The sequence below is a fragment of the Taudactylus pleione genome, unplaced genomic scaffold (assembly GCF_031769625.1).
Source record: "Taudactylus pleione unplaced genomic scaffold, aTauple2 ptg000083l, whole genome shotgun sequence".
In the NCBI taxonomy this organism is placed as follows: Eukaryota; Metazoa; Chordata; class Amphibia; order Anura; family Myobatrachidae; genus Taudactylus; species Taudactylus pleione.
The window spans coordinates 18560730-18586857 of record NW_028284485.1 but is presented as its reverse complement, the minus strand read 5'-3'; the positions used below and the strand labels follow the sequence as shown (position 1 = coordinate 18586857).

The window sequence follows — 26128 nt, the reverse complement described above, 5'->3', positions numbered from 1 at the left end:
GAGCCCCCTGTAGTTGCCCCTGTAGTTGCACCTAGTTGATCCCAATAGCGAGTCCCCTGTAGTTGCTCCCAGTAGTGAGCCCCCTGTAGTTGCTCCCCCCCGCGCGCACACAAACACACACAAAAAAAAATACTTACCTTTATCCCCGCTCCAGTGCTGCTGCCGTCCATACCCCGGCGTCCGCTCCTCGGCACTATGGGACTGACGTCATGACGTCAGCCCCATAGTGCTCTGCGGGACCTGGAAGATGGAGCTCACTCCTGGGCTCCATCCTCGGTCCGCTCCTCGGCACTATGGGAGTGACGTCATGACGTTACTCCCATAGTGCATTGCGGGACCCGGAAGACGGAGGGAGCTCCATCCTCCAGCTGCCGCCGAGGGTTTGAATAGGAGCCGGGCACCCGCTGGTAACACACTCAGCGGGCACCCGGCAGATGGAGGGTGCAGGGGGTGCGACCGCACACCCTGCCCCCTCCGTAGTTACGGGAGTTCCGCCACTGAGTGGCGTAACTACTGCCCCCGTCGCCCCCAAGCTACCAAGCACCTCCAAGCCGCTGTGGGGGCAGTAGTTACGCCACTGGCTTGGTCAGAACTACATACTGTATAAGGAAAAGAAAAAGACAGCAGGTTTCAAATCACAGAATGGCCAACACAGTCTGCAGACTTAAACCCCATCAAGCTGGTTTGGTATGAAAGCACAGCACCCTACAAGTGCAAAACTTTTGGGAGAACATCTGTAGAAGTGTTGTGTTGGGAAGATCTCACAAACATATTTTATTTTAATTTTAGATAGAAAGCGTCTGTTTGGCGGTTATATGTGCAAAAAGTGTGGATCCTTTGAGGAGTCAAAACTTTTGATTATTTTGTTAAAGAAAATTATATTGTTAATCTTGAACTGTTTATTTGTTCTGTGCTTTAATTTGAGTACTTTGAGACATGAAACTGCATGAATTCCAGTTGAAAACTGGAAAATTGCGGATGTTTCAAAACTTCTGACTGGTAGTGTGTATAGAAATGAAAAAAATGTCAGGTGCTTGTTTTCAGTCTGATTAATGGTTGAATCTAAAAGCAGCTCACCAGTAAGGGTGGCTAACCCCTAAGAATGTAAAATAAGAGAACAACTGGTCAGATTAAGGGCCAAATTTAATAGGGTGAGAGTTTAGCAGTAAACTCTCACATTGGTTGAGTTTTATCTTCAATATGGGAAAACATCTGGATGAGATTTTAAATTGTGAGAGTTTTTTGAGTGAAAAACATCCGGGTTTGCTCTGATGCTTTGTTCTCGGACTCTATTACAATGGCTGAGTTGTAAAGTGAGAAAACTCTCACATTTTTTAAACTCTCACCCTATTACATTTGGCCCCATATATCTGTGTAATAAATGCAAATGCAAAAAAGATTAAATTTACGAAACACATATAAACACATACACTACCATTCAAAAGTTTGGGGTCACCCTGACAATTTAGTGTTTTACATGAAAACTGACTTTTATTTATCAAATGAGTTGTAAAATGAATAGAACATATAGTCAAGACATTGACAAGGTTAAAAATAAATGATTTTTATTTGAAATAATAATTTTGTCCTTCAGACTTTGCTTTCGTCAGAGAATGCTCCTTTTGCAGCAATTACAGCATTGCAGACCTTTGGCATTCTAGCTGTTAATTTGTTGAGGTAATCTGAAGAAATTTCACCCCACGCTTCCTGAAGCACCTCCCACAAGTTGGATTGGCTTGATGGGCACTTCTTGCGTACCATACGGTCAAGCTGCTCCCGCAACAGCTCAATGGGGTTGAGATCTGGTGACTGGCCACTCCTTTAGAGACAGAATACCAGTTGCCTGCTTCTTCCCTAAATAGTTCTTGCATAATTTGGAGGTGTGCTTTGGGTCATTGTCCTGTTGGAAGAGGAAATTGGCTCCAATCAAGCGCTGTCCACAGGGTATGGCATGGCGTTGCAAAATGGAGTGATAGCCTTCCTTATTCAAAATCCCTTTTACCTTGTACAAATCTCTCACTTTACCAACACCAAAGCAGACCCAGACCATCACATTACCTTCCAGCATCTTTTCACTTGTTCTGCATCTAACAAATATTCTTCTGTTTGATCCAAACACCTCAAAATTCTATTCGTCTGTACATAATACTTTTTTCCAATCTTCCTCTGTCCAATGTCTGTGTTATTTTGCCCATATTATTCTTTTCCTTTTATTGGCCAGTCTCAGATATGGCTTTTTCTTTGCCAATCTGCCTAGAAGGCCTCTTCACTGTAGACGTTGACACTGGCGTTTTGCGGGTACCATTTAATGAAGCTGCCAGTTGAGTACTTGTGAGGCATCTGTTTTTCAAACTAGAGACTCTAATGTACTTGTCTTCTTGCACAGTTGTGCACCGGGGCCTCCCACTTCTCTTTCTACTCTGGTTAGAGCCTGTTTGTGCTGTTCTCTGAAGGGAGTAGTACACACTGTTGTAGGAAATGTTCAGTTTATTGGCAATTTCTCACATGGAATAGCTTTCATTTGGAATAGACTGTCAAGTTTCACATGAAAGTTCTCTTTTTCTGGCCAGTTGGAGAGTGTAATCGAACCCACAAATGTGATGTTCCAGATACTCAACTAGCTCAAAGGAAGGCCAGTTTTATAGCTTCTGTAACAAGCAAACCCGTTTTAAGCTGTGCTAACATAATTGCACAAGGGTTTTCAAGGGTTTTTTTGTAGTCATCCATTAGTCTTGTAACGCGCTTAGCAAATACAATGTACCATTAGAACACTGGAGTGACGGTTGCTGGAAATGGGCCTCTATACACCTATGTAGATATTCCTTTAAAAACCAGACATTTGCAGCTAGTATAGTCATTTACCACATTAACAATGTATAGAGTGTATTTCTGATTAATTTAATGTTCTCTTCATTATAAAAACACAGTGCTATTCTTTCAAAAATAAGGAAATTTGTAAGTGACCCCAAACTTTTGAACAGTAGTGTATAAAATGGTCAAATATAGTAAGGTTGGAATTTGTTGATACCAAGGACCTCTACAGCAATTAAATAATGTACTGTGCGAGAGGCACAGAGACTCTGACAGCTAGAAGGGTGGTGTAAGAATATAAATGTTGAAAAGAGAAAAACGTTTTGTTTAAAAAAAAAATACAAAAGGTAACAATATAACACAGCCTGACTTGGGAGTAAAACTTCCAGTTGCCTTAAGGTATTAGTAAAGTTGCATATAAAAAGGAGCCTGACAGGCCTTTAATTGCTTGTAAAAAAAAGATTGATGCTAACAAGTGGTTGACCACTATTAGTGGTCCATAATTAGTTGTAGGTGAAATCAGTAGAAATAGTAGTTGTCTCCAAATATCTAGTGATGATGTAGGGCCCGATTCAGCAATCAGTAGAATATTTGGAGACAACTGCTATTTCTAGTGAAGTGGGCAGAATGGGGAGAATTTCCACTGCGATCTCTGGTCCCCGTGTAGGGGGCGGGGCTTAATGGTGCAGTTCTCCGTGAATTGCACCATTTAGCCCCGCCCTCTATTTAAATGTAAGCCAATTGCGACAATTTGCCATGAAGGGGGCGGGGCTTAAAGATGTGACCCGTCAAGCCCCACCACAGCCCACCTGCTTCTCCTACCCAGGTTTCTCCCGGGGAGGACAAGCAAAATGTAGGCAGTGTGCATTAGAGCAATAGCTTAGACCAATTGCTATCATTTTAAATGCAGAGTTGCGAATAGTCCCGCCTGCAGATACTGTTAAACAGGGGGTGCAGTTCAGTTTTAACAGGATATCACGTGTGGTGCGCACAAAAAGGATTTACTGGGGAGCTGACACTTCAAAGCCGTGATCTATGTGTTGTCCATGCTGGCTTGGCGATCACAACAGGGATATCCACACTCTGCGATGGGTCTGCGGAGTCACTGCGATCACAGTCCCGAACGCAGTGAGGCATGCACACACACGCACTGTGAAGCATGCGCAGTACGCAACAATCGACCGTCTGTGTGTGCTTTAGCAGTTGCGATCCTTGCTGAATCGGGCCCTACATCATCTGTAGAATATTTGGAGACAACTACTATTTCTACTGATTTCACCTACAACTAATTACCGTCCACTAATAGTGGTCAACCACTTGTTAGCATCAGTCTTTTTTTTTTACAAGCAATTAAAGACCTGTCAGGCTCCTTTTTATATGCAACTTTACTGAAACCTTAAGGCAACTGGAAGTTTTATTCCCAAGTCAGGCTGTGTTATATTGTTAACTTTTGAATTTTTTTTTTTCTCTTTTCAACATTTACATTAGTACATCACCCTTCTGGCTGTCAGAGTCTCTCTGCCTATTGCACAGTACATTAGTTAATTGCTGTAGAGGTAGTTGGTATCAACAAATTCCAAAATTACTATATTTGATCATTTAATATGTCTGTATATGTGTTTTTTGTAATTTTAATTTTTTTTGCATTTATTAAACAGATATTTAATCTGATTGCACTCCCAGTTCTTTCTCTTGGTAGTGTGTATATGTACATAGACACAAACCTATACATACACATATTTTATACACGTGATGGCACTCTGAAACTTGTCACAGACTTAAAGAAGTTACTAATTCACATAGTTTTTTTTCTCTGGATTGCAACAGGGTGAAGGACCTATAATGTACATAGAGTTCCAGACACTAGTATAAAAGTCTCTACCCTCTCTCTGCTTTTCCCTGCCTGCTCAGTCCTTACCCCACCCATCCCTTTGTCTCTTCTGTGCCGCCACTATTATACTTACCTGTATATGTGTATATATATATTTATTTATTTATTTATTTTTTTTGGGGGGGGGGGCTGAAATTCGGCATGCAGCACCAAGTGATAGTTCTACCCGCCCATGCCAAGTTTCAGCTCGGTACCTCCTATAGCTTTCAAAGTGTAGCCCCTTAAACAGCATGCCACCTCCCCCCCCCCTCCAGATTTCTCTATGGAGATTACCAGTTTTTCTATTCAACCTTAATATAAGGGCACGACACTGCCCTTGTTATATATATATATATATATATATATATATATATACATACATAAAAAGATTGCTCTCAGCAGAGCTTACAAAGGAAGGAGAAAAGTTTAATATACATCAGTCCATATCCATATGACGTTTCGGTCTACTGAGACCTTCCTCAGATCCAAACAACAAGCCAGCAAGAACTGGCTCTTGCTGGCTTGTTGTTTGGATCTGAGGAAGGTCTCCTAGTAGACCGAAACGTCATATGGATATGGACTGATGTAAATTAAACTTTCCTTCTTCCTTTGTAAGCTCAGGTGAGTGCACTCTTTATGTACATTTATTATTGTGGAGCCCCGATTGGGGTGAACACATTCTCAGACAAATGAATCTGGCTAGATGGCAATGACCGTGAAGCGGTGGCCAGCTTAACAAATTATTGCAATATTTTGGAACCAACATTCCCTATGTTCAAAGGAGTTGCATTTTGAAAAGCATGTGAGTGCCGAGTTTGTATGATATTTTTTATGTAGATGGTGTGGTCACATACCAAGGGCACCCCAGATGGTCGAGTGCCGTGGATTGAGCCTGTCGTTTATTTAAATTTTGTGGTCACACTTGCTAGGGCACCCTGTTTTTCAAATGTAAGACAAACTTTTTTCTTTTTCCAGGTGCTCATTACTGATAGCCCTGGGTGCGGTCCTGTCTCTTTAAGGCAGGACCCAGTTTCATGTTTTAATGTATGCAAGCTTGAGGCCAAGATTGCAGATCAAGTTCATTTGTCTGAGAATCAGTGTAGGGACTGGCTAGATGGGAATGACCGTGAAGCGGTGGTAGCACCTAGCATCTTTTGGTGTGACCTTTTACCTTCAATGCGTCTTATTCGCACAGCATTTTGCATGCAGATACACCCGCAGCCGCACATAGACATGCCACATATCATTTTAATCGGCAGAAGCTGATTGTGCGGTCTATTCACAATGCTATGGGAATAAGGTGCATTTGAAGGTAAAAAGTAGCATCACTCATGTGTTATGTGTAATGCAACTTGTAGCGCACGGAGGATAGATGTATGTGGACACATCTATAATCTACAGGATATAAACAATCTCATCAACATCCTGTTAAAATATATATATACAGTCAGGTCCATAAGTATTGGGACATTGACAGAATTTTCAGATTTTGGCCTCTATTCACCACCACAATGGTTGTGAAAGGAAACAAACAAGATGTGCTTTGACTGCAGACTTTCAAATTTAATTTGAGGGTAATTACATCCAAATTGGGTGAACGGTGTAGGAATTACAACAGTTTCAATATGTGCCTCCCACTTTTTAAGGGGCCAAAAGTAATGGGACTATCAACTCAAAAGCTATTTCATGGACAGGTGTTGGCTATTCCCTCGTTATTTCATTATCAATTAAGCAGGTAAAAGGTCTGGAGTTGATTCTAGGTGTGACATTTGCATTTGGAATCAGTTGCTGTCAACTCTCAATATGAGATCCAAAGAGCTGTCACTATCAGTGAAGCAAGCCATCATTAGGCTGAAAAATCACAACAAACCCATCAGAGAGATAGCAAAAACATTAGGTGTGGCCAAATCAACTGTTTGGAACATTCTTAAAAAGAAACAATGCACCGGAGAGCTCAGCAACACCAAAAGATCCGGAAGACCACGGAAAACAACTGTGGTGGATGACAGAAGAATTATTTCGCTGGTGAAGAAAAACCCCTTCACAACAGTTGGCCAAATCAAGAACACTCTCCAGGAGGTAGATGTATATCTGTCAAAGTCAACAATCAAGAGAAGACTTCACAAGAGTGAATATAGAGGGTTCACCACAAGATGCAAACCATTGGTGAGCCACAAAAACAGGAAGACCAGATTAGAGTTTGCCAAACAACATCTAAAAAAGCCATTACAGTTCTGGAACAACATCCTATGGACAGATGAGACAAAGATCAACTTGTACCAGAGTGATGGGAAGAGAAGAGTATGGAGAAGGAAAGGAACTGCTCATGATCCAAAACATACCACCTCATCATTGAAGCATGGTGGTGGTAGTGTCATGGTGTGGGCATGTATGGCTGCCAATGGAACTGGTTCCCTTGTATTTATTGATGATGTGACTGCTGACAAAAGCAGCAGAATGAATTCTGAAGTGTTTCGGGCAATATTATATGCTCATATTCAGTCAAATGCTTCAGAACTCATTGGACGGCGCTTCACAGTGCAGATGGACAATGACCCGAAGCATACTGCTAAAGCAACCAAAGAGTTTTTTAAGGCTAAAAAGTGGAATGTTATGCAATGACCAAGTCAATCCCCTGACCTGAATCCGATTGAGCATGCATTTCACTTGATGAAGACAAAACTGAAGGGAAAATGCCCCAAGAATAAGCAGGAACTGAAGACATTTGCAGTAGAGGCCTGGCAGAGCATCACCAGGTATGAAACCCAGCGTCTGGTGATGTCTATGCGTTCCAGACTTCAGGCTGTAATTGCCTGCAAAGGATTTGCAACAAAGTATTAAAAAGTGAAAGTTAGATTTAGGATTGTTTAGTTTGTCCCATTACTTTTGGCCCCTTAAAAAGTGGGAGGCACATATAGAAACCGTTGTAATTCCTACACCGTTCACCTGATTTGGATGTAATTACCCTCAAATTAAATCTGAAAGTCTGCAGTTAAATCAAATCTTATTTGTTTCATTTCAAAGCCATTGTGGTGGTGAATAGAGGCCAAAATATGAAAATTCTGTCAATGTCCCAATATTTATGGACTGGACTGTGTGTGTATATATATATATATATATATATATATATGATACCAATATAGGCGGCACTCTGGAGACTGTAGTTATAATGTATATAAAAGTCCTTTAATATGCCGACATTTCGGGAGTCACCCAGTCATGAGGGACAAGATACAGACATACTACAAACAACATACATATATACATACACAAATCAATTACATGGACACATAATCACACTCACCTGGAGGACGCCGGTGCCGACCGCCCTTCGGAGCACGCTGGGAACATGCTGCGCATCCGCATGACGTCAACACGCCACGCCTGCAGTCTGAGTGGACAACTGACGGCTGTACATGGTTGCCTAGCAACCAGCCGTCTCATGTAACAACACTTTAAAATAAACACATAAAAATGACACTTATACTAATACAGAGTGCGCATATGATGTTACTATGGTATTTATACGAAGCATGTTCAATAAATTTGGCATACATATACTTCATTATCAAAGATGCCTATGTATGATACATCTTGAACTTATCGATATATACTAACTCTAAAGTCATAGGTATAAACCATTATTATAAAACACATTATAGCATGTGACCCACATAGTAATAATAGGTCACAAATTTCCAAAACTGTACAGATAGCAAAAAGTACTATAATATATAGTGTTAAAGTTTTTAGAAACGAAAAATTATTAGCCACTAGGGGATGATATATAGTGATATGCCTTATATTTATAAGAAACATTGTAGGCCTAGCGTTTCATTAAGACCTTTGGGGAATATTGTATTTAGCGTAAATATCCATTTACTTTCTATTTGTAACAAGATTTTAGCTCTGTTACCACCTCGTCTTAATGGTGGAACATGATCAATCAGAATGGCTTTGATCATTGCCACCCCATGCTTGGCCGCTATCCAGTGTCTGGCCACAGGTTGATCTGCCTGACCAGTTTCAATCGCCTGTCTTATAGCACTATGATGAAGGGCCATACGCTCTTTAAATTTTCTCTCCGTTTTGCCCACATAGCACAAGCCACATGGGCAAGACAACATGTAAACAACATAGGTAGATGTACAAGTTAATGCATAATTAATTTTGTATATTTTCCCTGTATGAGGGTGCGAGAATGTATCTCCCACTAATAATGACCTGCAGGTTACACAGCCAAGACATCTATAACACCCCATTCGATGGCTTAAAAAGTGGGTGGGTGTAGTTGCCGACATGCCAGTAATATCTAATTTAACTACTTTATCTCCTATGTTGCGACTTCTAGTGTAGCAAGGCATAAGTCGAGTTCCAACCAATGCCGGTAATTGTTGGTCAGTATTCACAATACGCCACCACTGCTTGGCTTTCTTTGCTATACAGTTGCTATTGGTGGAGTATCTATTCACCCAAGGCAAACATTTCACTTGATTATTAGTGTTTCTATATATATATATATATATATATATATATTAAAATTAATTAAAATACATAAATATAATACATAAACATTTTCATTAGTGGAATATTATCATTTCTCAAGGCCCTCTTACATAGAAACTCATGAGTTGACTAGCATCAGTAGCTTCTTCTGTACTGATCTTTTAGCAAATACATGCAATGTTATTTAGCATGGCGTTCAAAGTTAATTTGCTATAGGTTAAAAGGCAAATAATTTACTGATGTTATTGATTTGATCTATGTTGTTTTAATGGTGTCTCCAACATGGCTTAAATATACACAGACATTTTTTTCTCCTATGTAATAATCTGTGTGTGTTTTTTTTCTTTTTATTAATGCACACTAGCGACAGGCAATTTTCGCTACCTTAATACTAGCCAAGTACTGCATTTCCAGGGAGAAAGTGGAGTAGACAGGCACAAGAGACAGCACATTATCCTGCCATTTACTCTGACACGTTTTGTTACTTTTCATTGCGTTGTGCCAAGACACTTCACTGGCTTTGCCTAATAGCTCAAGCTAACAGTCCAAAATCACCATTATTCTTTTATCCTGCTCTGCTAGAATTGTAAGATAGTAAAATACTTCATCCCTTCTTCAAATGCCTTGGGAATTTTGTTTGGTCTGACCATTTGAAGAGTTCAAGAATTGGACTGTAAACAATAAATCAGCCATTGAATGTAGCTATAGGACAGGTATTCCAAACTATGTCACGCCACAATGTTTCTGCCTGTGACAATAGGTTTCAGTGGTTTTCTGACCTTTTTAAACATAAACATAACACCACCTAGTCAAATACTGGCTATTGTTATGTAGTAATTGATTATTTCATCTTCAGACCAAGCAGGTGTAAAATAGTTACCATTTTCACATGCACAATTTTCCCAAAAACAATGATTTTTAATTCCATGTTCTATTTTACAGTAAGATTTTAGAAAATCCAGTGGCATGCAATATTATTACATATAACTCGTGTACCAGTGAGAAAGTTAATATTACATAATATTCAGTATAAAATATAATTAATGAACAACTTTTTAATGGTTTTGGCTTGTTCCCCACTGAGTGTTCGCTTTAAAGAGATCCCAACCAACCTGTAAAGTTGTATGTCAAGTTAAGATGGATTTACTACAACAATTGAGCATATTAAGATGTAGAATGTGTAAAACGAACATTTTACACAATACTACTTAACCCCCACAAAGTGGTAGCTTCTATAATGCTCCTTTTAGGCAGAAATAGTGAAAATTCCCCATGTCACTACTCTTCTGGACTGTTCTTTCTTGCATGATTTATAGGAGATCCTGCAGTGAGGCTAAAGGGGCAATATTTAGCTGTTTTAGTTTCATCAGCCTTCTATGTCACCTCTGTCCCTATCTACAAATGTTTCCACATACATCTTTCCTCCATGCGCTAAAAGTCGCGCCACACATAATGTGGGAGCTCCATGTGCCTCGGTAGCGCCGAGCATGTTCGTGCGACTTTTTACCTTCAAATAAATTCTTATTCACACAGTGATACGAAGAGCTAGCACAAGCAGCTTCTGCTGATTAAAATGATATGCAGCATTCCTATGGTATGTGAGCATTTGCAGGTGTATCTGCATTTGAAATGCCAGCAGCTGTTACACTGTAACGTAGTGTTTAGCATGCAGATACACCCGCAGACGCACACAGAACATAGGCATGCTTCATATCATTTTAATCCGCAGAAGCTGCTTATGCTGATTAAAGTCGCACAAAAAGATGCTCAGTGCTACCGAGTCACGCCAGGACATGGCGTGGTTAGGAGGGTTGTTGCGCAAGGAGGCTAGATGTATAAGGAAACATCTGTATCGTTTAACATTGTCAATTAAATCTAGTCTAATAGTGGGTAAAACATATTTCTACTTCAGGGTCCATAGGGGGTCCACAGGTTGACCTTGGGGGTATAGGTTGGGAACCAAATCCGGGCACCACGCAGTTAAAGCTTTTAGCTCCCAGGATGCACTGGGTCCACTCTCCCTATAACCCCACCCCCAAGCCAGAGGCACCTCAGTTTCAGTTGGTGCCCGGCCGGAGTCGGGTCACCGTTAGCGCAGGGGGAGCTGATTAGCAGCCCCTAAGCTTATTTTATTTTTTTAGGGACAAAGTTTTTTCCATGGACTTTGGACTCTTCAGAGCGGCAGCGTCGGACTGTCCATAGGACGTCTAAGCTGCCGCTCCGTCACCCCGCTGGCGCTGAGACGCCAGTACAGATCTGGGGATCTCAGCGGGACCCCAGAGTCTGTACTAGCCGGACTCTGTGGGCGCCCAGGACTGCTGCCGGATCCACGGGGAGCAGGTAAGGTCGCGGATCACCGCTTGCGGTGATCCGCGCATTTCAAATGCAGTCCTGTGCCTCCGGTCTCAGGGGACAGACCGGAGGCGCCGGCAGTGGCGGCGGGCCCCCCATACCCCGTGTGTCCACTAGACCACCAGGGACTTAACGATCGGTGCAGGGAGCCGGCGTCCCGGGGGTTAATAGCCGGCCAGGGGAGGCAGCCTTCCCTGTTACAGCGGCTCCTCCCCTCAGCTCAGCGCGCCTTTCAGTATCCATAGTCTGGCGTCGCTGAGCTGCTTCCTTTGCGGGCCACGCTTCCTCTGAGGTCTCCAGCGGCCATTTTATCTCTGTGGTGCAGCAGAAATCTCTCAGGATGGCAGTTGGTCCAGTCCCCCTGCGTACCTCACCATCAGGTCAGTGTACACAGCGCTGTAGCCTTCCCAGACACTGAATCTGGGCAGTTGAATGCAGTGTAATAGTGCAGTATATTATATGACATGTTTATGTATATATGTATATATCTGCATTGTATGTGACTTATGCTAGTGCTGACTGTCTGTACTTTATTCTCTCACCTGTCAGTGTATATCTATCCCTTTTCTTTATCTGCCCTAATACAGCTGTACTTAGGGTGGTTCTGAGACCTCACATTTATATACTTGTTAATATTTGTGTGGTTTGTCACATACTGTTGCGTGCTGCACGTTGCCATATTTTAGATGGAACTGTGTGTTGCATACGCTGAAAATGGGTCCCTGCAGCTAATTTTTGGCATCAGTCAGGACCAGTATAGTGCTGCTTAATATTTCCGCCAAGATTGGTCAGATATGTCTGACCAGGAGATAGAGCGTTATACTGCACCCATTTTTACTATCCTGCAAGTCATGTGCTGCAGGTGTTAGTGCGGAGGATTTGACTCATAAAGGGTTCTGTATGTGGCGTCATCTGGTGCTGGCCTCTTTCACGACCCCCTTGGGCGGTTTGTTTTCTTGGGATCCTCTCAATTGCGGATCGCCGGGCGGGCCCCATTGTTGTACCTCACTTGGGGTTACTTCACCATACTGCCCTTTTCATCTCAGGGTATCTCGCAGCTTCTTGCACTCTTCCCCTGTGACACAGACTACCGCTCCCTGCAGGGGTTTTTCGCAGTATATGAATTCCCCCTGGTGCCACAATAGTGTGTCATTCCCCTTGCAGGGATTACCACAACAGCCACCCTGGGTGGATGTCGTTTTCTACGAAACGCTAATTGGCGTGGTTGACGCCCTGTGGTTAGTTCCCAGTTGGCTCTGCCGTGAACTGGATACTGTTTGGGGCTCTTTCCCTCTTACACGGGGGGAAGCCTATTTCAGGTATTATTATCCCTGCTTTAGGGCTGGTAGCAGGTCCATTCTGGTTAGAGTGAATGTTGACCTGCACCTGTATCATACACCCTCAGTATTGCGTGCCTTCGGGTTCCCTGTTGCTGACTAGCGGGTGGATCGCATAGCGGGACTCTGGCTGTTGCCAGATAGGAGGTGTTACAACAGTGTTTGGCCTCCTGTCCCAAATTCCCTGAGGGTCATCACGAGCCCCTCCTGGGGTGGATGGGCGTGTTACTCGTCTGATTACAGACGTTACTACGCCTCCCATTCCTGCGTGGTCGGATTCTTCGGATCCGTAGGTGGTAACTCTGCCTGAAATCAGTATACTTGCTTTCAGGAGTTGTTACCCATCCTACCATGGCTATAGCATGGTTGGTTAATACTATTGCATATTGGGTTGATGCATTTGTAACGTTTTTTCCCCTCCAACACGTCGGGGGTTCAAATGTATTTGGTCGCTCACGTAATATATGCAGTTGTCATAGGTGGAAATGCCTATATTGGATACCAGTCTCCTAACTTTCAGAGTTCCGGCTGCGACTGTATCCTCCGTAATACCCTATGGCTGCGCTCTGGGAATGCAGAGGTGCCGATACCATCTTTAGGGTTGATATTGTTTGGTCCTGACCTTGACAAGATTGTAGTAACATTGGCAGTATTACTAACGACAAGTTTACCGCTTTCAGCTATGCCCACTACAAGGCCTCAGACTAAGTCTGTTAAGTCTTTTTTGTCCTCTGGGTCAGCCTAAAGGTCTGTTTCTTCGTAGACTGTCGGCATCTACAAGGGCCGACATATCCTGTACCGAGCAGGCCTGGACTGCCAGCCGATCCTGCTTCTGAACCTACGGATATCTCTTCAGCCTGACGGGACAGGCCTACAACTGGGAGATACCGATTTTCTCAGTTCGCCCGGTACTAGTGTCAAGTTGCCGCGGCTACGTGGGTAGGAGGGTACGCCCTCTTTGCTCAGGCGGCCTCTTTACAAGGGCCTTACAGATCCAGAAAGCTATGCAGTTGTTGCGGTAAGCGGAGCTAATTAGGCCATCCCCACTATCTCAGTGAGGGACTGGTTGTTCTGCTTTCTTTCTGGTGCGGTGGCTGAATGGTCCTCTTTGGCCTATTCTCTGTCTCAATTCCCTGAACCAGTTCCTAAAGCTACCTGGGCTCAGGAGGAAATCCCTATGCTCCATCATACGATGTTTGGAACCTGGGGACTTTATGGTATCACTGGATATACAGGACGCGTGCCTACGGGTACTTACAGAGACCTTTCCTCAGCATGGGCTGAGGTTTGCTGTATCACAGCAACACTTACAATTTTTCGGGCTCTGCCTGTTGGGACTGTCCTCAGCCCCACAGGGGTTTACCAGCGTTTTGGATTTTCTGACAGTTCTTCTGTTCAGTATATCCCAATGCTCCTGTACCTGGACGGCCTCCTGCTCTTAGCGGGATCACCGGGGTACTTTACGGCCAGGTCAGGATGACTGTGGCTTCTCCAGGGTGCAGACGTTTACTCAACGGGGAAAAAGTCCTCCCTGCATCCCTCTCTGGGTATTCTTCATCTAGGATCCCTGCTGGATTCTCAGAATCTGAGAATTCTTCTGGCGTAAGACGGAATCTCCACTCTTCCATTAGGAGTACATGGTTGTCTGCGCAGTCGACAGATGTCTTTACACTCTGGGATGCATGGTGGAATGGGCTCAGTTCCATTCCAGGCCTTTCCATAATTGGCTCATCTCCAGATGGAACGAGTTTTTTTCTGTCGGATAACTGTTCAAACGATGATGCTCTCTCCGGAGGCAAGTCGGTCCCTACCGGGTGGCTATGGCCATCTCGTCCAGGGTTTTCTTTGCTATGGACAGTGTCTGGATCGAATCCTTTTCAGTGCAGTTGGACGTCTGTCGATTCCACCCTGTCAATTAACTTACTCTGGCATAACTCTTGTTTCCCGGTGAACCTGAAAAGGTTCAGTCCGACAGGGTCAGGACAGTGGCTTCCTTTTTAGCAACACTGTTCGTTGGGTGGCAATGACAGGTATGTCACATATTCGGACATAGTCCAAGGGTCTCCTCCCGACCATCTCGGCAGCGTTCATTTCAGGAGCTCTCCATTGGGAAGCGGGAGTCCTCAGCCGTCACGACGTGCATCCCGGGGACTAGTCTCTTCCCCAAGAGAGGTTTCATCTCCTGGTGAGCAGGGGGGGCCCCCCTGAGGTGACCCTCATGGCCTTCTGACTTTATCACACTATGGTGTTACAGTCCAGCTCTGGGGATTCTGAAGCAACCTTCAGCGACTCTTTGTCGGTGAAGTGGTCCTTCCACTTTGTGTACCTGTGTTCTCCGGTCTCCCTTCTTCCTCGAGGTCTTTGGAAGTGTTTTCAATCGAGACGGAGATGCTTTCCTGCTGGTGGCTCCTGATTGCCCCAGATGTCAGGGGTACTTGGATCTTCGGAGTCTCTACATCGATACTCCATCCCTGATGCTTCACTGCCCGGACCTGTTGTCTCAGGGTCCTTGGTTTTGCCTTGGACCTGGGTCGTTTGTCTTTGACTGTGTCCTTACAGTGGTCTTACGGCTTCCCTGGCTTTGTCATCGTTGGAATGATTAGAGCACATGGATCAGCTTTTGCTGGGACCTACCACAAACTGTGGCAGCCATAAATCTTATGGTATTGTACCTGTCGATACAATCCTCCGGTGTCCAGGATTTCCAGATATTCTGGCATTCCTTCCGGCTGGCTTGGGTTTCACACTTGGCCTGGTCTTCCTGACAGTGCGGATCTCTACACTGTCAGTATGGTTAAGATATGGAATTGCTCCACTCTGGTATCCAGTTCATCCTTTGGAGTGTTTTCTTGATTATGCCTCCATTTGTCCTCCCTAGGGACTCCTTGGGAGTAAGTAGTGGTTCTTCGTTACCTCCGGGGACAGTCAATGGAACCACTGGTTGTGATAGCCATTACATGGTCTATTGCTTAGGCTCTCTCTTTCTCTCAGGGTGTTTATATCAACCAGGAGAGTGTCTGAATTGGGAGCGTTCTCATGTGGCTCCCTCTTCTGGAGGGCATCATGTCAGGGTGTGAGTTGCTCTCGCCCTGTGTTTCTTCTTAGTGGTTTTCAGGTTCCATATTATTCTGGAACTTATGGTACGGCCATTCTGTCCCCAGTCCTCTCGGCTGGTGTGGCCTCATTGACTGTGGTCTGGCCTCTTTGGATTTATGTGATCCGTTCAGGTTCCTTACGGAAATCGGACTCCTTATTGGTGGTCTGAGATTTCTGGTTTTCACAGGAAAGGATGGCCGGCCTATAACCAAATGTTGGCTGGATGGCCTCGTAGGTCTTCCTCAGGGGCCTACCCATGGGTAGGCCTTCCTGTTGTTGATGCTTGTTTTTTTCTCGGGCCATGTGACCCTCGTGTGCGGCTCGCTGTGGCGCCTCGGCTGTTTTGCCTTACTAGGTGGCCACGTGGTCTTCTGTCCACACCTTTTTAAGGTTCTAGGCATTGGTTTCCTTTGCCTCTCAGGATGCTTCCTTTTTGGCGACGGATTCTCCTCTCAGCACAGGAGCGTCCCCACCCTTGGTTGAACTGCTTTGGGACATCCCCAAGGTCAACCCTGTGGACCCCCTATGGACCCTGAAGTAGAAAACAAGAGATATGGTAAGAACTTACCTTTGTTATCTCTGTTTCTACGAAGTCCATAGGGTCCACAGGGCGCCCGCCCTGACGCACCTGGCTTCATATGGGCTGTGTGGCTGGTCACCGGTTTTCCGTCTCCCATTTCTGTGAGTATGGTTATTGAGTGTTCCAGTTTTCTCTCTCTTTTTCTCTCCTCCTCCGGCCTTTGGCTACTTACAAACTGAGGTGCCTCTGGCTTGGGGGTGGGGTTATAGGGAGAGTGGACCCAGTGCATCCTGGGAGCTAAAAGCTTTAACTGCGTGGTGCCCGGATTTGGTTCCCAACCTATACCCCCAAGGTCAACCCTGTGGACCCTATGGACTTCGTAGAAACAGAGATAACAAAGGTAAGTTCTTACCATATCTCTTGTTATTTCATCATAATTTTTCCATCCCTTTTTTCGCCCGCTGTTTTTTTTATCTATTTTGCATAAACTTTTAGCACCATTTTGCACATTACATTGGTGTAATCCTTTCTGTAAACCTCCAAGACATTGCTTTACTTATTCCTTGTCTGATACATGAAGAGCCAAGAGCAATGATCAAAGCACTATTGTAGGCTTTCTCAGCAGCACTAACAAACTGCACCATCCCAAGTTCGTTACAATAAAATCAAAATCCAATTGTCAGCATTGCAGTAAGTTATTTGTATGTGTGACCATATGGCCTTACTCCGCTACCAGGTTATAGAGTGCTGCTGACATCAGTAACTCACTGACCACTATTAAAATTGCCACTTAGACAAAATAACAACTGCAAACTGTGTAGTGAGATGGTGGGTATCATTGCCACCACTAGGTTCTCTCATTGGCACATGGAGAGACTTACACTTCTGTATGGTGGGATAGCTGCTTCAGCACCTCTTTGTTGGATACTTTGTTCAAAGCTTCTTGACCACTTACTTTGAATCAGACTATACGATAGCTGACAATGCATAAGCAGAAAACTAGGCTCAATACAAGACAGTCGTGGGATTGATTAGAGTGTTAGGTCATATCTGCTAGTTACAGGAACACATCACATACATTACTGGTCAAAACCTTTAGAAGACCCCCATTTACCCAGTTTCTCTTGAAACTTCCACAGTTTAATGTCTGTGTACTAGTGATTGTAATTTCAAAGGCATCTATATTGCATTTACAGGCATTAATGCAGACACTCTTTAATAACTGTGATATGTATATTTCTATGCATGAGACACTGGAGGTAAAAATGCTTGTCAGGGGGCACGTCTGGGGTGACACATCCCACCCAGCAGTCAGTGAAGAAGCCAATCTGTATGTCTTCCTCTTTCTCTCCCTCCTGAATTTGGGGGAGCGTATTTAGTATGTGACTCTGGTCACTGAGCGAGCAGAGCAGCAGCAAGTTTGTCTGGTGTCTGCTGTTTAGCAAACAGCAGGGGACTCCACAGAAGATTCTTTTTGTATGTCATCGACAGCACAGTGTTGGAACAAATCTGAGGGCCGACTGTTATATTAGGACACAACATATGAGGGGGCTCAGGGGAGCATGTAAGTCTTTGTTCATCAGAGCATACAGTATAAAAATAAGGTATATACGTGCTGGCTATTATATTGCGCATCCATATCTTGCAATTAGAGGGACTCAGGCTAGAATTGAATTGCTTATTCATCAGCACATTATCTGGAAATTAGCACAGTCTGTGTATATAGTGGGCCTAGAGAAAAAAATAATATGGTTTTGTTTATCAGAGCACACAGTCTGAAAGTAAAGTGTTGTCTGATATATTAGGGCACCACATCTTGCAATTAAAGATTGGGTTGGAGAAGGGGATTGGATTCCTGCACCAGAAATAACACTATTGTAATAGCCATCAAGGGATGAAATAGTACCAGAGAAGGCTAGTATAGTGAATCAATTTATGGAGGTGCTCCCCTAAAGTAATGTATGGTATATGAAGACAGAACAAAAGAGAAGAAAGTACTCTATTTTTGCAGGACATTCAAGGCGATAACTAGTTAGATGTTTAAAACAAATTATTGGTTGTGTATTAAACATATAAAAGAGAGCATATATGTAGGCTAAATTGTTCTTCAGTGAAAGTAGATATGCGTGTTCTGTGCTTCATGTTCCCAATACCATATATTTTTAATTCATATCCATTAATAGTTATCTCCTTGAGTGCACAAAAAAAGAGAGTACATTTATTCTCTTTTTCAGTCTCCACATTAAAGATGGGTAGAATTTTATTGATTGTTCTTTAAAAGCAGCTGGTCTGTAAAAAATCTAAAGACAATGCCCCTCAACTAACTTGGTTGTTTTTTTAACATCATATTGCAAATTACCATTCGCTAATTACCAATAATGATCTGCTCTTGTTTGGATAAAAAGTACTCTAAAATGTGACCACTGCAATGTACTCTGAAGTTAATGCATAGAACAAATAACAATTGGATATAAAAAAAAAAATCTTAGAATTATTTAGTTTAACATATTTCAGTTTAAAGTTTTGACTCCTCAAAGAAGCCACTTTTGCAGATATAACTGATAAACACACTTGTGGCATTCTATCTACAATGGTGATCAAGTATTGTTCAGTAGGTTCTTCCAAACACTGCTGCAGAAGTTTAGACAAATCTAATGCACTTGTAGGTTGCTTTGCTTTTGCCCTTCTCTCCAGGTTACCCCAAACCAGCTTGTCTGAAGACTGTGCCAGCCGTTCCAGGATTTTAAGCTTGCCATCTTGTTTTTTTACTCAAAGGTAGCTCTGACATATCCTGGATAGGGTATGTTTTAGGTCATTATCTTGCTGTAGGATACACCCTTGACCAATTAGGCATAGGCCATACAGTGATACATGGAATGTGAGGATACGGGGTTCTCTCAGTCACCCAGACACCGAGCAGATGAAACCAACGTGATGGTTTATTTTTCCACAGCACACAGAAATAGATATGATGTCAGGACAAGCAGTAAATCCAGTGAACGGGCAATAAACAGGTAGCAGTCCAGACAGAGGCAGTCCCAGTAGAGTATAATGTCCCAGAACAATTCCACAAAATAGCTAGAGACCCTCAGTCCCCACAGTAGAAACTATCACTGATCACACAGCAGTGAATAGCGTATGTCCACTCAATCGCTTCCAGGACCCCACACGTAGAAACTATCAGAGATCACACAGCAGTGATAGTCCCTGGGTCCAAACAATTGATTCCAGGATCCCATACAGTAGAAGCTAATCACAGAACACACAGCAATGAATAGCGTATAGGTCCTTGCAGAATTTCCAAAGTATAAATCCACAGAACTGGTGATGCGTTCCACTAATACCATGGCAGAGCGAGGCCTCTTAGCCAAAGTCAGCAACTAACATGTGGAGTTGCCTTCGGTGACATGTTTTAAAATCTTCCAATTTCCCACGATATTGTGACCACCCAGGGGGGGTTGCACCGTTTCCTGATTGGTGCGAGTCCCTTATGCTGTCACTTTCTCCTACCTCCTCCTGATATTACTTCCCTGACGAACACCTGCGGGGATGGTTCCGTTCGGGCTACCAGATTCACGTGAGACACAAAACAGGCAAATGGAAGGAGGAGTAAATCCTGTGCGTCCCCTGGGGAGGTGAGAATTAACTTAGAGGGTCTTTTGTTCTGGGAGGTGTCACCTTGCTCTAGTGGTTACGAATAACACAGACATATGGACCAGGCTAACATCAAGGCTTATCCAGTATTAAACATTACAATTACTTACATTATTACAGTACATAATAGACATGCTAATGGAAATGTGTGTCCTGAGAATGATCACACATACACTAGGAGACGGGAAGGGGGACACAAAAGGACTAAAAAGTAAATTGATCTCTGCAAGGACTGAGATGCTGCCAGTACATTTGTAACACACATCTCATGTCCTCACATATGGCAATGCAAAATGCTTTGGGTTCAGGATGCAAGTCACTTTTGGGTCGGGATGCCAGTCACTCTGTGCAAGTCAACGACTCACTATCCAGCAAAAGAGCCCCATACCATCACACTTGACAGTTAGTGTTACAGGAGTTTATTTACTAAGCTGCAGTTTTTAAATGCTATCTCTTCCCTGCATGTTAAAGCCCAAAAATGCCTGACCCCCTTTTTTTTTTTTTTAAATAAAATTTTTTTCAGTTTTTGATAACTTCTTAAACCTTTCTTTTTTAACTTTAATCTCTAGCAATTTACTGCTTACCTTTTGTACTATTTATGGTTCTTTCACTGCATTTTCTTAAATTACAATTAAAGCTGGAAAAATTAGTGTTTTCTAACACTTCTGCTGAGTAGTCTCACAGGTACAGAGCAAGAGCTTTGAGAGACTATCTGTCTTGCAGTTTTCACACATCCTGATGGAGGGGGATAATCCATCTCCCTTTCCATTTAGTGAGTCCAGGCTGATCCTTCGTCAGTCATAATGGTCCACATGCTCCCACTGCAAGAATTATTGTTATCTTTAACTTACAACTTTAAATTAACTTTAAGGACTTTAATGTCAACTGAAGCGGGCTATCCACCAGATTCTGTGGCTATTGCTGCTGCTACTGTAGCCTTCTGGGTTCAGTTAAATCCTTTGCAACAATTAGAAGCCCCTCTGGGGAAAACATTCTGTACCCCACTAACCCTGCACCATAGTGGAGTGGCCAACCGCTGTTGAATTTCACTAAGGCTGCTGCCAATATACCACCAGTGTCTTTGACCCTCTGGCACCACCTGCAACATTACCACTTCCCCCCCATACCCACTTCCCCGATAGACCACCAAAGTAAGTGTATTTATTTTTCTTTAAAGCTGCAATACAAATTTTTATTACTGCATGTAGAAGACCCCATGGCTGTGGCTAGGGATGAGTGTGCCTTCAGTACCATATTTTACTTGATGGGTATGCAGCTTTAAACATATTAATATAAGTTTGAATACATTTTAAACATTAACTACATAAAACATATCTCATTGTGTGTATAGAGTGGGGGGAGAAGACCCATCACAGTATGCTTCTGTATTCATGAATAAATATGACCTATAATATTATTCAGGAAGAATTAACCCTAGAATAATATCCACTTAATCTGTTTAGCTCCCTGTATGTTTCTAACCATGTCTGATGTTAAGCACGATGTGAAAATGTTATTGATGTATCTTCTGGATTCTGCATTAATGGTTTCATTAGAATTCTTACCCATGTTATGGAAATTAAACTACAATTGCTTCTGTGTGTCACATTTTCAGAGGATTAAATTCTTACTATGATGACTAGCTATGTACCAGAATGTCCTGTTGGCCTATCAGACCTAAATTCCTGAAGATGTATTTTATTTAGTAACTCTTTAAGCTTCATGCATAAAAAGACTGAATTGTAGTTTTTTAGGTGATTGATACACAAATTAAATATTTTGGAACACATTACAATATGCACATGTAATGTATGTAAGTTGTCTACTTTAAAAGAGCATGTCGGTAACATTTGCAAATATATCTGTTTAAGTACATATACCTCGGCCCCACTGATCTCTCTACAGCAATTTTTCTGATCCTTATTAAGAGGGGTTTTGGGCTAAAGCGCATTTGCATCTAGGTATAGTGCAGCCTGTAGCCAGTCAGATTATCATAATATAGCGCATAGTATTTCAGGAGGTGAGTGTGCTGGTCAGGTGTTAGGACTCTACTTGTTTGTGTAAATGTGAACAGGGCTGCTTGTGATAGAGGCAGTGTCATGATGTTAGTAGGTGAGTAGAGGAAAGCAAGGGGCAGAACTATAGGTAGTGAAAGGTTAGGGGTCTCCTCTAATAGACTGATGGAAAATGATTGTGATGTAAAACATACCTCTAATACAAGGGTATTCAAATATTATTTTGAGTGGGCCACTCTGAAAAGTTTGATATTTGGTGGGGGACACTTTTGAGCTTCGCTACAAAAAAAAAAAAATAGAAAAAAAAAAAAAAAACACTGCCATTTATATAGCTTTATAGAGTTTGTTCTCATACCTTCATTTATTTTATTATTGATTCTTTGCCCCCACCCCCTTTTATATAGCTTGATATCTAGATTTTGTGCTACTCCCTTTATTAGGCTGTAGCAATTTCTATAACGCATGCAAGTAATACAGGGTTTCTGAAAAAGGAAACAATCTGGTTTGCTGGTACTTGAGCGATTCTTCCCCAGAAAAACATTTGACACGTTGGATAGAAGTCATAGATCTACATTTCACTCTTGATAATATGCTTCAACTTGTGTTTATTTAAGTAGAGTGTAGTAGATGTGATGGATTAATAATAAATAATATCTGACTGTATATTTTACAATACACACAAATGCTAATGTGTATTGATGACAAGCAATGAGCAGTTGGATCATGACTAGCAACTGATTTTATTTTCTATTGTTCTAGCTTCTGACTTTAATTCTCTTTGTATTACAGTGTCCACCTGTACTATTTATTTCCCAGTCTGGAAGAAGGAGGACTAGCTACATATCGGACAGCTATAGTGCAAAATCAACATCTTGCTATGCTGGCTAAGGTATTAAAAGTTTAGAATGGTTAAAATATTATTTTTGTGCTGCTTCTTTAATGTGTTGACTGTTTTCCAGCAGTCTCTCCTACAGATTCCTTTTTCTCTAAGAACTCCATTATGTAGTCTGTTCAATAAGCAGAAGCTACCTCTTTACATCCTTCAACAGTATCTACTGCTTGAAATGCAGCGTTTTCTCATACAAGATATTTGATCCACAGACCCTTCCACAGTATACTCATGTATATTTCAGCACTCTTGTAACCTTAGAGCTTTCTGCTGAGATAATACAGCAACATAAATCTTATACTCCCTAGATGTTAATAATTTTAAATAAATATTTGTTCTTCCCAGACAATAAAGGATCTGTTTATTAATTCTTTTTATAGTCAATTGTGTTAGAGACTGTTACCTAACCTTTTGATAGTATTTTTTTTTTTTCTATTAGGGAAGTTACTATAATGAAGTATGTTTTTGTTGCTGGATTATATTTACAGTTCCCATGGCAATGGTAAAACTGGTACCTTGCAATATTTTTGAGTTGCTATGTTTCATTATTATCATCAATAATGACTTGTAGTCATTAAGCTCTTTGTTCATACTATAAACTTCAGTGGAAAAAGATTCCTCATCTGAAGTGACCATGTAGTGAATTTGTAAATGCTATGGGGGAGGAAGTTAGTAAGGGTACAGAGAAACTGTCAGTGTTAGGATTTATGCAGTGGGTGTCCCACATCTCTTGCACTCACTTTTAAGATTTGCTCTTTAAGCTTGTAATGTATTCCATTGTAGATACAAACCAGATATGGCTGAGGTGCCTCCCGATGTGAAAGACTACATGTTCCTAATTTTGTATAGTCTGGCATTTTGCCACACAGCAGATTAACTTGTCTATATTTACACCTAAAATGGACCAAGTGGGTCGCAGAGGTTCTTTATTCTAAGTTATCTGAATCCAGAACCATGGGGTCCTGGGAAGTTCCATCTTGGAGCGGACTGCATTAGATCTTTAGACAACATCATCCTCTGTAGATAGATTATTTTCTTCTGCTGGGCAGAGAGTGCGTTAGTGAGTGTTATGGGGCAAATTCATTTGTCAGGTTTTTCAGAGTCTGGTGTTTCTTCGGATCAGGAATAATACCAAAAAGATTTTAAGGACCCAATATCCTTAATAGATGAATGAGTAGGTGTTTAAGGTGTAGAGGTATTCGCCAGGTTTTGGACCTCAGAGATGTAGAAAATCAGGAGGTTCTTTGCGATGACTTATTTATAACCACGAGATTGAATAAAAATATCTGTATTATTTCCTTTATCCTCCCAATTATCAGATTTAGTGGAAAAACCTTAGCTAAATCCTGATGAGAAATTTCATATCCCATGCAGATTGTTAAATGTATCCGGTACCATAAAGCAAAATTGCCTATAAAGAGCAGCCACAAAGAGAATATATTCCTGTAGTTTGCTTATTTAAAACTATGGTTTTACCTATTCCAGATGGAACCTCCTTAAAGGAAGGCTCAGACCGGAAGTGCAAAATAATTTTAAAATCAATTGATGTAACCACTGGGGCAGCATTGAGGCCCAGAATTTATTCGGCTTGGGTAACTAAGGCTATAGACAAGTGAACTGACCTTATTGGTCCTAAGGCACAGGTTCTCAAACTCTGTCCTCGGGACCCCAAACAGTTCATGTTTTCCAGGTCTCCTCACAGAATCACAAGTGAAATAATTTTCTCCACCTTTTAAAATGTGTTAGTGAGTAACGAATACACGTGTGCACCCGCTAGGTGAGCTGGAAATCGTGAACTGTGTGGGGTCCTGAGGAGCAAGTTTGAGAACCACTGGTCTAAGGTATTCAGTCAGACATATATAAGTCTCAGCTGTTTTCTATTGCAGATTAAAATTTGCAGATTAATTGGGGGAGATCACTTTAGATGCGTCTTTATTAAAGTCTAAGATTTCTGAATTAGTGGCTGTGGCAAGGTGCATATGGTTAAAATCATGGAAGGCTTACCTTGTGACGGAAAACTGTTGTTTAGTCCAGAACTGGATAAAAGAGTCTCAGAGGCCACTGGTTGTAAATGTTATTTTTTACCTGTATGTAATTTTTCTAATCTAAATTTTGGTCCACTCGTCGCATCCTTTGAACAGGGGCAGTCTTTCTATATCTTTCTGGGCCAAGAGATAGGCGTCCTTGCTCTGAATGTTTGCACGTAGAGGGACGAGTAGGAAGGAGCCAGGGAAATGTGATTTGCCTAGGTTCCAGAGTAAGAAGACACGATGAGAGGGGCATAAACCAAGAGATGTTTATGATGGGTGCCCGTCTTCTGTCATTCAGGGACCAGTGGAGAAGGTCTTCTTCAGACAAATGGGTGACAGGTAAAATAGAGAGAGGTTATATCCTCTGACTTTCAGATCCACCACCGAAAAGTTACTTTTCAACAAGGTTACTAAACAACAGGGAAAGGTGTCTGGCCTTAGATCAAACAATTACTGGCCTTCTAGATTCAGGAGTGATTGTTCCAGTACCAGAAAATTAAATATCAATAATATTTTGTTCCAATCTGTTTTTAGTCCAATAAACATACTGGATTCACAGACCTATTTTAAATTTATAGGATTTAAATACAAGAACGCATGTAGACAGATTTACAATAGAATCAATAAGATTAGTCGTAAACAAAATGGATGTAGCCAAATTTTTGGCATGTATGCCTATCTCCCGATACCCATTTGGGAAGGGCAAAAGTTACTTTAAGGTTTGCGGTCAATGGAAGATGCTTTCAATTCAGGTCTCTCCCTTTTGGCTTGGCAACAAACCCTCTTATATTTGCAAATGTCATGGCAGGTCTACTAAGATCTATGGGAGTAAGTATTTTTCCTTATTTAGACAATCTGCTTTGCAAATCAAATTCAGAACAGACTCTTCAAGCTAATGACAGAGCCAGTACAGACCACTGGCCCCTAAAGGGGGATGAGTTTGGCAGATTGATGTATAAAACCAGCAATTAGTGAGAAACAGACAGCCTGATATTTAGACAGATGCATGTCTGTGGTATAATACCCCGTTCCTCTCCTCTTACTGTAA

The 26128-nt window shown here is 42.2% G+C and overlaps 1 protein-coding gene across 1 annotated transcript in view; it reads left to right on the top strand.

Annotated features, from left to right (window-relative positions):
• The window catches only part of DROSHA (drosha ribonuclease III), a 375790-nt gene that overhangs the window by 230770 nt on the left and 118892 nt on the right, over positions 1-26128 (top strand). Inside the window, exon 21 of the mRNA XM_088468255.1 lies at positions 22951-23050. Coding sequence (XP_088324381.1) covers positions 22951-23050 — 100 coding nt within the window. The remainder of the gene's footprint in view (positions 1-22950; positions 23051-26128) is intronic.